The sequence below is a fragment of the Triturus cristatus genome, chromosome 5_1 (assembly GCF_964204655.1).
Source record: "Triturus cristatus chromosome 5_1, aTriCri1.1, whole genome shotgun sequence".
In the NCBI taxonomy this organism is placed as follows: domain Eukaryota; kingdom Metazoa; phylum Chordata; class Amphibia; order Caudata; family Salamandridae; genus Triturus; species Triturus cristatus.
This window is the reverse complement of record NC_140587.1, coordinates 368748930-368761356: the sequence shown is the minus strand read 5'-3', so window position 1 is coordinate 368761356 and position 12427 is coordinate 368748930. Positions and strand designations below refer to the sequence as shown.

At 43.6% G+C, this 12427-nt stretch overlaps 1 protein-coding gene across 1 annotated transcript in view; it reads left to right on the top strand.

Annotated features, from left to right (window-relative positions):
- The window catches only part of LOC146830898 (fibrocystin-L-like), a 1500901-nt gene that overhangs the window by 49323 nt on the left and 1439151 nt on the right, over positions 1-12427 (top strand). The window contains exon 2 of the mRNA XM_085605087.1: positions 6831-6947. Within this exon, the coding sequence (XP_085461213.1) occupies positions 6866-6947 (82 nt within the window). The 5' untranslated portion in view covers positions 6831-6865. The remainder of the gene's footprint in view (positions 1-6830; positions 6948-12427) is intronic.

The following is a 12427-nucleotide window of genomic DNA, read 5'->3' as shown; positions in this document are numbered from 1 at the left end:
TATGTAAATGATTATTGACAAAATATCTAAAAGACGAGTCTTACATACTGAACTAATTGATTTTGTTCAAAGAAAACATGGTAAGGTATTGCTCACTACCTACTCCTACAATAAGCTGCAGGGTTATTTGCTGGACCTGCTTCTAATCTTTTGTAAAAGTAGCTTTTCTCATTTGGGGAACAATGCCTTGTGTGAGGCCTCAAAAAATCATAAAAATGTTATCAGACCTGCAGGTCTAGTGACTTGAATAATCTACTCGACCTTACTGTAATGTACTTGACCCATAAGAAGGTTGCAAATTTTGTAATTCTAGACAAATATTTCATTTTGCTGTGTTGCCTTTTTCTTCACTATCATATATGCAAGCCCCTTCAAATATGTGAGTTGAGGATGTCTGCTGTACAAAAACCTATTTTGATTGATTTAATAGACTAAACGTTTGTTCCATGTATAATAAGAATCTAGCCCACATAGAGGTTACACATGACCCCTGACTTGCCTCTTAGTTCATGAATAACGCTGTCATCAGGGCAGGGGCAGGAATGCTTTTCAGTTCATGTTAAAAAACTCTCACTTTCAATAAATATATTGTTAAAGCATAATGTGGTATTGCACTGTCATTTACAGACAGCTCATTTTTAATTGAAACGGCCATAAAAGTTCCAACTAACATGCAGTTTTACTGATAAAAGTATATAGCATACAAAAGATAATGTGTGGAAATTGGGTTTCAGAATAATAATTATCATTTGCACATCAGTTAAGTGTTCTGATTTGTTTAGATCTTATTAAAATATGTTTTCACACTCCACACAAAAATGCCCTTTTCTAACTACTGAAATATATTTTGAAATATTCATACAGTTCCTTTTCAAGCTATTTAAATGCTGGGTGTTAGAAACAAAAACAACACCCTAAAGCCTGCGCCCCAGGAAGTTCACTTTACAAAATACTCCAATTTTGCGGTCAGAGAAAGAAAACTAAACACCAATCTCCAGGATAAAGTAAGCAGCAATTTGTAAGAACATATAAACTGAAATTTGACCTTGGTCTTTAAACGCACAACAAACGTGACAAGATAAAAACATATTTAAAGGCATCTTTGCTGATCTTAAACTTTCTGAATGAACAGAACATCTGCTGTTTGTCGGCTCACCAGAACAGGCCAAAAGGCCCTAAAAATTGCTTATCCTGATAAAATCCAACTTGCTACAGCAGGAGGGCAAGTAGATTTCTCGAGGCCTGTGCACGCATAATCCTAAACCTCACAACTCACTGTACATTTTGTAATAAATATTAAAGCATTTCTTAAGCATGTAATTTGTTGTTGCCCAAGCTACAAAACGAATGAAGGCATCTAAGATCACCGTTCATTAGACTGGGCACAATTAAAATAGTGCTTTTACAATAATGGGGCAGATTCCGATGCAGTTTGAAAGGCCTCTTAACCACATGTGCTCCGTCTGAATCGGATCAGGAATGTGTCTTACCAACCGAATCAGAAAGGTTTCTGACCGACTGATTACGATGCGAGTTAGGTGTTAGGAACATCCTAATCTGAACCCGACAGCATTCGAATGACCGAGCCGCACGGAGCAGACTCTTACGTCTCTACGGTCCGCGTTTCCGTATGACCGATTACAATGCCGGATTCAGACAGCCTTTCCGAATTGTACCATCTGACTCCAATCAGCAGTCAGAATCAGACTTTGGGGCCCGTAGCAGGCCCCTCCGCACCCAGAGCCTTCCCAATCGGGCCCGTTGGGGTACCCATGGGTCCCCCCTTACCAGCCATGCACAGTGTGGCAGGCACCAGGGGGTGCCTGCCACAGGGTACTCGATTTTCCCCAGCCACCCCTTTCTTCAATGATAGCCTATGCATGATTATTATTATAATTATTAGCGACTTATAAAGCGCATAGCTGCCCTAGGACTTCCCAGTGCTAAAAGATAGGGTGCACGTTGAGATAGGACAGGGATTAGAGGTATTGCTTGAAAAGCCATGTTTTGATTGCTTTCCGAAAGTCCAATTCTTTTTCCAGGGTCCGACATTCCCGTGGTAGCGAGTTCCAGAGTTTAGGGGCCAGGTGGGAGAAGGATCTGCTTCCCCATTTCGCCTTCCTGGCAATTGTTGGTTTTAGGAGTCCATCTAGGCTTGATCTCAGATTCCTATTTGGGATATGTATGGACACCAAATTTCCAATTTTCCTAGGGCCTCTGTTATGTCGAGCTCTGTGCGTTATGACCAATGCCTTACATTTGATTCTGGCCTCCATTGGGAGCCAATGTAGCCCTTTGAGGTGCTGTTTTGCTGACTCCCGAGCTGGGAGATTGCACAGGAGTCTTACTGCAGCATTCTGGACCACCTGAAGTCTTTTAGTCACATATTTTGGTGCCCCTAGAAATAGTGAATTTCCATAGTCCAGGCACGAGGTGACCAAAGAATGGACTGCCATCTTCCTGAGCTGTATTGGAATCTGCTCTAGGATGTTTCTCAGACTACTAAGTCGTCCGAAACAGGTGGCCACGACTTTCTTGGCTTGAGTAGTCATGGGGAGATCCTTTTCTAGCCAAAAACCCAGGTTCTTAATTGAATCTTGAGGCCTGGGTGGACTGCTCATGCATTCAGGCCAACTTATATATGATCTTATATATGATCTGGGAATTGTCTTATTTCTGAGTATCATTAACTCCGTTTTGTCCCCGTTTAGCTTTAAACAATTGTTTGTCATCCAAACCATGATTATTTCCATGCAGGGAAATCTCTCGGAGTCCCTGTTGGTTGCGGGTTCTAAAGAGGTCACCAGCTGCGTATTGTCAGCTTAGGACGTCATGGAGATATCAAACTCTTGGTTGAACCTAGATTGTTGCTCCATATACACATTAAACAGTGTGGGGCTCAATAAGGACTCCTGTGGCAACCCACACGTTAAGGACATCGTTTTGGAGAGGGTGGTATTTTCCAATACCTGGAATGTTTTTCTCTCCAGAAATGACGCCAGCCGGTGTAGAATGGTACCTTGTAACCTAAAGTCCGAGAGTGTGCTTTGCAGCTTTCGGTGGTCCACAGTGTTGAAGGCTGTGCTCAGGTCCAAGAGGAGTAGTGCAGCTGGTCTAACATTGTTCTGAGTTCCTCCACCACCGTCAACAGAGCAAACTCTGCAGTGTTGTGCCCGGAAGCCCATCTGGGTGATGTGGAGACAGTGGTTTGATTCAAGGAACTCCAACAATGATCTGTTAGCATGTTTTTCCAGTAGCTTGCCCACCATCGGCAGCAAGGAAATGGGACAGAAATTCTCTACTTGCGCCAGATCTGCATTGGCTTTTTTTAGCAGGGGTTTAATTATAGGGTGCTTCAGTGACGCTGGGACCATGCCCTTCTCCAGAGACTGGTTAATGACTTTAATTAGAGGGGGAAGGATGATAGGGGTAACTGTATTAAGGACATGCGGTGGGGCAGGGTCTAGAGGCGAGCCCAACTTCACTTTACTCATCAATGTTTCTGCTTCTTTTGCCTCCTGGAGCGGGAGGTTGGTAGTGGTTTTTAAGTGGGGAACTCCTAACTGATCCTTTTCCCACCTTGAGGTTAAATCCCTGCCTGCCCTAAAAAAGCTGTATATATCCGTTACTTTTGCTAGAAGGTAGGTGGCTAAGTCATTACATCTCTCCACCGAGGTCTCTGTTGGCTGAGGGTCCTGGACAGGAGTAATTAAAGCCTTGACTACTGCAAACAGTTCTCTTGAGGAGTTCTGGGCCAAGCTGATTTTCTCCTCAAAGAACTTTGCCTGCGCTTCTTTGATACTGTTGTGGTAACTTCTAATGGCTGACTTCTATAGAATTTTCAGCTGTGGGTCATAGTTTTTCCTCCAATCTCTTTTGACTTTTTGCAGTTTTTCTTTAATAAAAGCAGTTGGGGACAGAACCATCCCCCCGCCTTGGGTTTGGTTTTTTTTCTGGAGGTAACTTTCGGGGGCCACTTTGTCCAGAGAGTGGGTAATCCAGGTTTCCAATCTGGAATATGCTTCTTCCACTGTTATTGAGGTGTTGGGGTGTAGTTGTTTCTGCTAAAGTGTTCCCCCATGCCTCTGCTTTGAGTTTGCCCCAACACCTTTTCTTGTCTCAATTTTAGGGGGAGGCCCATGGTCCTCTCTTCCTTTCTTTCATACATTAACAGGAATGAAGTGGTGGTCTGACCAGGGGACCAGTATTGAGGGAGCTACTTTAATATTGGTGTGGTTAGAGATTAGTAAATCCAATAAATGTACCTTAGAGTGTGTGGCCGTCGTTACCAGCTGGGCGAGTTGTTGACCTTCAAGGTCCAGGTGCAACCTTTTGACGCTGGGGAGGTTCTGATCCTCCATGTGTAGATTTAGGTCTTCTATTATGGTGGTGTTGGATTTCTTTAAAAGTATGCTGGCAAGAGAGTCGGGTAATTTTTCTAAAAATTCTCCATATGAGCCTGGGGTCTGTAAATTAATAATCCTGAGAAGGTGTACGTGGGTGATAGCAAATTGAGAATTGGAGGCATTCACACACTTTGATAGGGAAGGAATCGGTGATACATTTATAAAAATGTTTTAATAGAATGGTCAGTCTACCCCCAGCCTGCCCAATCCTATCCAATCTGAATATTTTGTAGCCTTGTGGTAGGACCATTACTATATCAGGGGAGGATCAATCTGTAAGCCAACTGTCTGTGATAAACAGGGCATTCGGTCGGAACATAGGCTCCCATTGAAATCAATGGTAGTCCGACCGAAAGTATCTGGAAGCATCCAAATGCATCTTAATCGGTCAGATCCAAGTCGGTCGGTAACCATTCCCAAACCAATTCTGTCTGAATGATTTCCGAACTGCATTGGAATCGGTCCCAAAGTCTTGTTTAGGTAGGCATGACCCTCAACTAACAACTGATGGAATATTGAACCCCAGGATGGAAATGGAAGTACAGTGAGCTGATGAATATTGCTTTTCAATATGTACTGCATATTACCCATGACTAGCTAAACATTTTTCCAATTTTTGATGAGGTCATAAACTACCAAATGTTTAAACTGCAACTGCTAATATGTATTGCTCACAATCTTTAACTGAATGAGTCTGTACCATTCAATCTCCTAGATGAATGTATCACCCTCCTGTTTACCTTTTCTGCCTTTTCTTGCTGGGCCTAACAGTGCTGCTTTCACTCCTAGGTTGATAAAATCCTTCCTCTCAGACCTAGTAGTTCCCGCCTTTTTGTGATTTTTCTCAGCTGAAATCAGGAAAGACAAGTTTCATATGGTGGCAAAAGATCACTTTAGGCATTTTCTACAAATAACATGCTTTCATCATGGTGATCTGCCAGGTCACTTTTCACACCATCAATGGAGTCTGGTCTTCCTCAGTTGTCATCTCAGAGTTCATAAATCAATGCATCAAACTGATCAATTTCTCAGATTTTGTGTGATCAGGATAGCTTAAAATGTAAGCTTTGTGTCGGCAAGCAACGTTTATCAGAACACAATACAATGTATAGTTATGAGGGAGATGGGTTTCCCTTCAGGAAATTATGGGGAAAACCAGTGAATGGTCCATTTTAATGCATCCAGGGCTAGAAGCACAACTCAAATTAATTGGAAGTAAACACTATTCTACACAAGGCTTGTAGTTTCTCTCCAAGAATTACTTACAAAAAGGCATGGTGCATTTAAAGCATGTGGGGCAGTAGCAGTGTTCTAAGGGTTTTAGGGAAAAAAGACAAAAAGGATTTTTTAAAACACCCTTAGAAATAGGGAGTTTGCCTGCCTTTGAAAGGAGACGCAGGCAAGGACGGATTAAGTTTCATGCCAGGCAACAATATAATTACAGTTTTTCCTGACATGTGATTGACTCTGAGCCAGCCCTATCAACTTTTCTGAGACACTACCTGTTTCATCATTACTGAATCAGTGGCTAGGATGCTAAGTTGCCACATTGCCAATATTTTACCAACCTGGCATGTACTTTCATGTCTAGTCTTAGAAAGCAAATAGGAAAACAAAAGCAGCATATATATTTTCTAACTTATGACAAGTTGAAAGGGCACGCACATAAACAAGTTACTTCAAACATCCTCTAGAGTTGTCTGAACTATTCCTACAGGATCTATAAACCAAACTGGGAAGAATTGTCAGGATGCACAAAAGGCAAGGAATTTTACACAATATATTCAGGCATCAGATCTAGGTCCTTCCAGAATCTCATAAAAAGAAGAAATGGTCTCCATTAATCTCTGAAAAAAGGAAACCCTATCCAACGGTAGTGTATAGATTAAAGTCTGATATGTAAGAAGCTGCCCCTCACTCACAGTGAGATTGTCCCATCCTTGTGAGCAGATGAAGAATGCACTTGATTTATTGTAGCAACAAAGTGCTTTCACTTCAGCTCTCATCAATGTGAGGTGATAGGCAAAGAGAACAGATTGCAGGCACACATGTAACATTAAAAAACACAAAAGGATATTTCTCCTGAATGGCTTTGGGAGGGCAGGGGGCTTCCTTCGGTGTGTCTGGACTCCTTCCTGAACTGACCATGGCTCTATCATTGTCTCACTATTCTACGTATTCTCCATTTATCTCAGTAATTACATAGCTTTCTCCTTCTTTATCCTTGGTGTGTTTCTTTCTGCCATGCTTTCTCTCCTATTTCATATTTACTTTAATTGTTTTTGTCACTTACTCTCATATTTACATGTCCATTGTCTGTATTTGTGTTTCTATCAAGTTGCCTGTTTCTGTCTCTTAGACAAATAGGGTTGGTTAAAGTTATTACCCCTGTTTATTGATGGCTCTTTTTACTTTTTCTTGTAGGTGCCGGCTGCAGCCTGCCTTCAGGTGTAGATGAGATGGGTTCCATCATGGTAACCCTACACAGCTTGTACCTCTGCCTCCTCTGGGCCCTAATGACCACCATCCTTACACCAGCAGGTATGTCCTACATAGCTCCAAGCTAAGATTGCCTTATCGAAATAGAGCTACATACACACATACAAACAGTGATCTTTGCCAATCACCATCCTGTGGTATGGCTTCCACGTTTATTCTCCAATAGCATTTACAGACAGCTGGTGACGGGGAATTGGATTTTGGCTCTAAGGTGTTGGCTTACACCTCGTTGGGTTGATGCTGTTTTATTTTTGTTTCATTAAGTTTTGTTTGTGCCTGCTGGATTTTGGTCTTACATGATGTTTCTTACAATGTTGTATACTGTTTCAAAGGATCTGGCTTGGTACATCCTCAGAATGGAAGGAAAGGGTCTGTGAAGTGTCCCCAGGAGGCTATGGACTGGAGAATTCTCATTAGTCCTTGAACCTTCTTGCTCATCCAGTTCCTTAAATACCCTCCTGTCCCTCCTGGTTTAACCATGCTTTCTGACTGAAACTGTTGGCTTGGTATCTAGAGGAGGCGGCAGATATTGCTCCCTCCTAATTAGAAGCTGATGAGATGTATTTCTGTTTTAGAAAGAGTGAGATGAGCCTGTCGTGGAGGTGTTTCACCAAATGACGTAAGGAAGAGAGCCAGGAAGTGGTCTCATGAGAAAATACCTTACAACCTTTTTGAATAAGAACGTTTGTACAAATGTGTTGAAAGGTGGTTTATGAGTATGTGCAGGTGGGTACCTACATCTAGTAATAACACCACAATCACAAATAAGGCCCATTTAAGTCTCAATAAATTAATCCTTGCTCAACCCTTCGTAGCTTGGCTCACCAGTACTCAGGCTTAACTTAGGAGACAGGTGTGTAAAGCATTTAATATCACCAAACAGTAAATAAGTAGGAAATAACACACAATAAAATTCCAACACCAATTTTCTTTTAAATAGGAAATATGTTTATCTTTAAAATGACACCAAAATGACAAGAATCCAATGTAGGGAACCGGAAATATGTAAATCAAAAAGAGGGCACTGTTCCAAGATTTGTGTATACAGTTAGTAAACACGTGGTCCTCGCAATTATGGGGACAAAAAAGGAAAAAAACAAGAAGAGGGGGGGGGGGGAAAGAAGTGTCAGGTCATGGGTATGAAAGAAACAAAACGTGTCTCTTATAGCCCTCACACATCCCAGGGGATGTCATGCTTCATCATCGGGTTGTTGCTCCTCGTCGGGCCGGCGGTGCAATGCTCTACAGGTCCCCCGAAGGGTCTCTTTGACGGAGATCTTTTAGAGAGCTGCCGATGGGTGCATGTGGTTGTGTGGGTAACAGGTAGGGTGTGAAGGGCAGTGCGTGCGTGCCGTGCGAGTAAAAATGCCTAAAGGTATCCAAAAAAAAAGGTTTTTAATGCGGAGGTTCCCTTGGCAGAGTAAAATAACCCGTAGGTTAGGGGTTACCAGCGTGGGCGCAATGTGCCATTGGTAACTGTATTGAAGGTCGACATGTTTCACGCCTGAAAGTGGTCAAACGATCCTTGGCATTTCTTCAGGACCAGTAGTGTGGGTGGGGTGTAGGGAGTGCACGAAAATCTGTGTACAAGGTGGGGAGATTGTGGCCCACTCAGGGTCTAATAAGAAGGGGAAAAGAAGAAGGAGGGAAACAGGAGCCTACAGCTGCTAGTCAGTGGCTCACATATATCCTAATAGGATTGATGCCCCCTTCGAAAATGACCTAAATGTAAAGAAAAAGAGATATACATTTTCTAATGTTTAAAAGTAAAACTAGCTCTCAAGGGGTTAAAAAAGGTCGTGCTGGACCAGAATAAAGTCAAGGGTTCAGGCCGCCCACAATGTAACACCTTTTAAACTTATTCCCAGAAGTGTTTCTTGATGCAGGAAAGTAGTCCACAGCAGCCAACCAAGGTCCCGGAAGCTCTGGTTTCCCTCTTGGGGTCTGGGACTACAACTCCCAAAATGCAGCTGGTCAATACAAGTAAAATCCTGGTGAAGCTTGTCAGCTGGAGTTGTCCTTGTTGTTGATGCTGCAGGTAGCCCTTCTAGCACCTTTCTATCTGTTGCTGATCAGAAAGTCCACTTCTTATCATTTAAGACAGAAAAAGTCCTTTTGTTGTGAAGCCATGTGAGTGCAGCAGTTGAAGTCCTCTCTTGTACAGTCCAAGGGTCCAGCAGGGCAGTCCTTCTTCTTCAAATGTTTGTTTGGGTCTGGGAGGGTCCACAACACCAGTCAAGGGTCCAGAAACTCTGATTTGCTACTTGGAGGTTTAGGACCACAATTTCCACAATGCACCTGATCAAATCCTTTAACGTCCAGGTGAAGCTGGTCAGCTGGGCTTGTCTTGATGGAACTGATGCAGGTGTCCTCTTGAAGCTCTTTTATACCTGTTGCTGTCTCGGAGTCCACTCCTTAATCCTTTAGAAGCCAAACAAAGCTTTGTGAAGCCCAAAGTCTTTATGAGAGCAGCCCTCTTGTGGTGCAGACCAGGGGTTCAGCAGGGCAGTCCTTCTTCTCTTGATACTTCCAGGCAGAGATCTGAGCTGTTGGGCAGCTCTTCCATATTTATCCAGGTTTTCGACCTGGCAAGAAGGGGGTACCCTTAACCAATGGGGGAAGGGTGCCACCCTCTGTGATGATCATTTTAACCAAAGTGTGGCATATTCTTGTCCCAAAGCACTGCAAAAATCAAAATGGAGAAAGTCTCTCCTGGAGCTTCAAGTCTGGCTAAGCCCACCCACAGGTGTAGCTAACTTTCTCCTACACTCCCCTTCTAACCCCTCTCCTAATTCAATTGAAGGGGCTCCCATCTGGCAGGGGTGCAGGAAGTAGGGGTGGGCCTGGTTCCTGTCCTCATTGTCTCCCTTTGAAGACCCGTTTGGCTACCCAGTCCCCTTTTTGTCCTGGAATCTGCAGGCAGCATATCGCCTCCCACCAGATGTTTCCTTTGTCTCAGTTCAGGCCACTTCACACCTGATTAAAGCAGCTTGGCTCAGCCTGTCTAAGGCTGGACAATCAGAAGAGGCTGCTACAAATCAAAAATGGGTAACTTTAGGAAAGCAGTTCTATAGCTTTATTCCTATAATAGTTATAATAAAACCAACCATAGCAAGATGTTGGATCCATTGCAGCTATTAATTTGACACTATTTTAGCTCACTCCTGCCAGAAGATAGTGCTAGAAATGGGGTCTCTATATGGCAGAGGTATGCACCCTGTCTTAGTAGGAACCCTCACTCTAATCAGGGTAAGTAAGTTACACATCAAAGAAAATCTCTGCTCTCCCCGTTGGTAGCTTGTCAGAGAGCAGTCAGACTTATCCCCAGAGGCAATGTGTAAAGTATTTGTACACACACACAATAACACAGTTGGAACGAATGTATGATGTTACAACGCAAACATTTGCAATGCATGCCTTTACAACACAGTTTTTTCATCGCAACATCCATTACAATGCATGATTTTACAACGCATGCCATCACTACGCATTTTTAGAAACTACTTTTACAACGCATGTCACTACAACGCATACCATTACAACGCATACCATTACAACGCATATTACTTTTAGGGCAACAGTAGGGTAAGTGTTGGATAGTGTAAGGGTAAAATTTAGTATTTCCACTCCAGTTAGTGCAACAGTAGGGTAAATGTTGGATAGTGTAGGGGTAAAAATTACCATTCCCACTCCAGTGGGTGCAGCAGTAGGGTAAGTGTTGGATAGTGTAGGGTTAAAAATTACTGTTCCCCAGTACTTACCTTATAATGCGTTGTAATGGCATGTGTTGTAGTGACATGCGTTGTAATGACATGCGTTGAAGTGACATGCGTTGTAATGCCTGCGTTGTAATGGCATGCGAATTAAAGGATGTTGTGTTGTAATTACTGCGTTGTAATGACTGCGTTGTAAAGGTTGTTTACCAGTTGGAACATCACAAAAGCACTCAATAGCCAATATTTACCTGAGTAAAACAAGACAAAAACGACAAAAATCGAACAAGATATGAATTTTGCAATATTATATGCAGTAATAGCATTTAGAAACACACTAGCTCTGATCGCGGCTATCTTGACATGCTTGACAAGTATAAATCCAAAAGTCCAGGCAGACCACGATGAAGCGCGGGTCGGCTACGGAGTCGTGCAGACCCTAGTACAGTAACTTGGAAACGTTGAGAACCTAAGACAATGCACGGTAATGGGGAGGTGAGGCGTCACTGAGGCAGTTGCGGCATTGGTTCCTTACTGCTATGCAGGTTGTTGGTGCACCAGTGCTTCGGATGAAGCAGTGCACAACAGAGGTGAGGTGTCACTAAAGCAAGGAAGGCATTGGTTCCTGGAGACGGTGCATAGTCGTTGAGCCACTGATGCCCAGTGACGATGCAAGGGACAGTGAAGGTGATATGGCGGCTGTGGCGAGGCATCAGTTCTGATGGCGGTGCTGTGTCAAAGAAGCATCAAGGGTCTAGTCACGAGGTATCGCCTTTGCGGGATCGATGTCACACCACAGGCCACAGGTGCTGGGTTATAGTCGTAATCAGGCATCATGGACTTCGGTGATGTGGTACTCGAGACTCACGTGGTGGCATTCTTTGGAGGTGCTGCGGCGGCATCAGATGCTTGAGTTGTAAGTCATATTGAGTGGGTACCATGGCTTCAGTGTAGCCCAAGGTTCCAGTGTAGCGCTCAAAGTTGATGGGTTGGTTTTCTTCTGGTTTACTTCTTTTTAGCACAGAAACTCACTTCCAAGGGCCCAGGAACTGGATTTGGCACCACTTGGCAGAGTAAGGCTCTCAGTAGAGGAGCCCAGGTGCTGCAGGTGAAGTCTTTGATGACCCTGAGACTTCCAACAGGAGGCAAGCTCAACTCAAGCCCTTGGAAAAACTTTAGAAAGAAGGATGTAGAGAGCAAAGTCCAGTCCTCTCACTCCCAGGACAGAAGCAGCAGGCAGCATGCCAACACAGCAAATCAACTAGCAAAGTGGCAGCCCCTCCTGGCAGCACAACAGTTCTTCCTGGCAGAATGTCCTCAAACCAGAAGTGTTCTGAGTATATGGTGTCAGAGGTCCAGTACTTATACCCATTTTTTGCCTTTGAATTAGGGAGACTGCAAATCAAGGTCTTTGGAGTACACAGGACCCTGCCCTTCCTGGCACTAGCTCCAAACAGACCATGTGGGTAGGCAGCTCTTTGTGAAGGTTCAGGCACAGCCCTATTCAGGGTCAAGCATCAACCCCTCCCACCACTCTAGCTCAGGAAGAGCCATCAGCCTGATGATGGGCCATCAGGATATGCAGGGTGCTCCTCAGCTCTCTTTGTGTGTGACTGTCTATGGTAAATTTGCAATGCCCAACTGTAATCCAAACCCAGGCATGTTTTCCTGGGATCAGGCAGAGGCACAGAATGGTTAAGTAAGGAAATGCCAACTATCTAAAAGTGGCATTTTCAGACCTGCAATTTAACAACCAACTTCACTATCAGATGTATTTTTAAATTGGGTGTCCTGAGGCACCAAACTTCA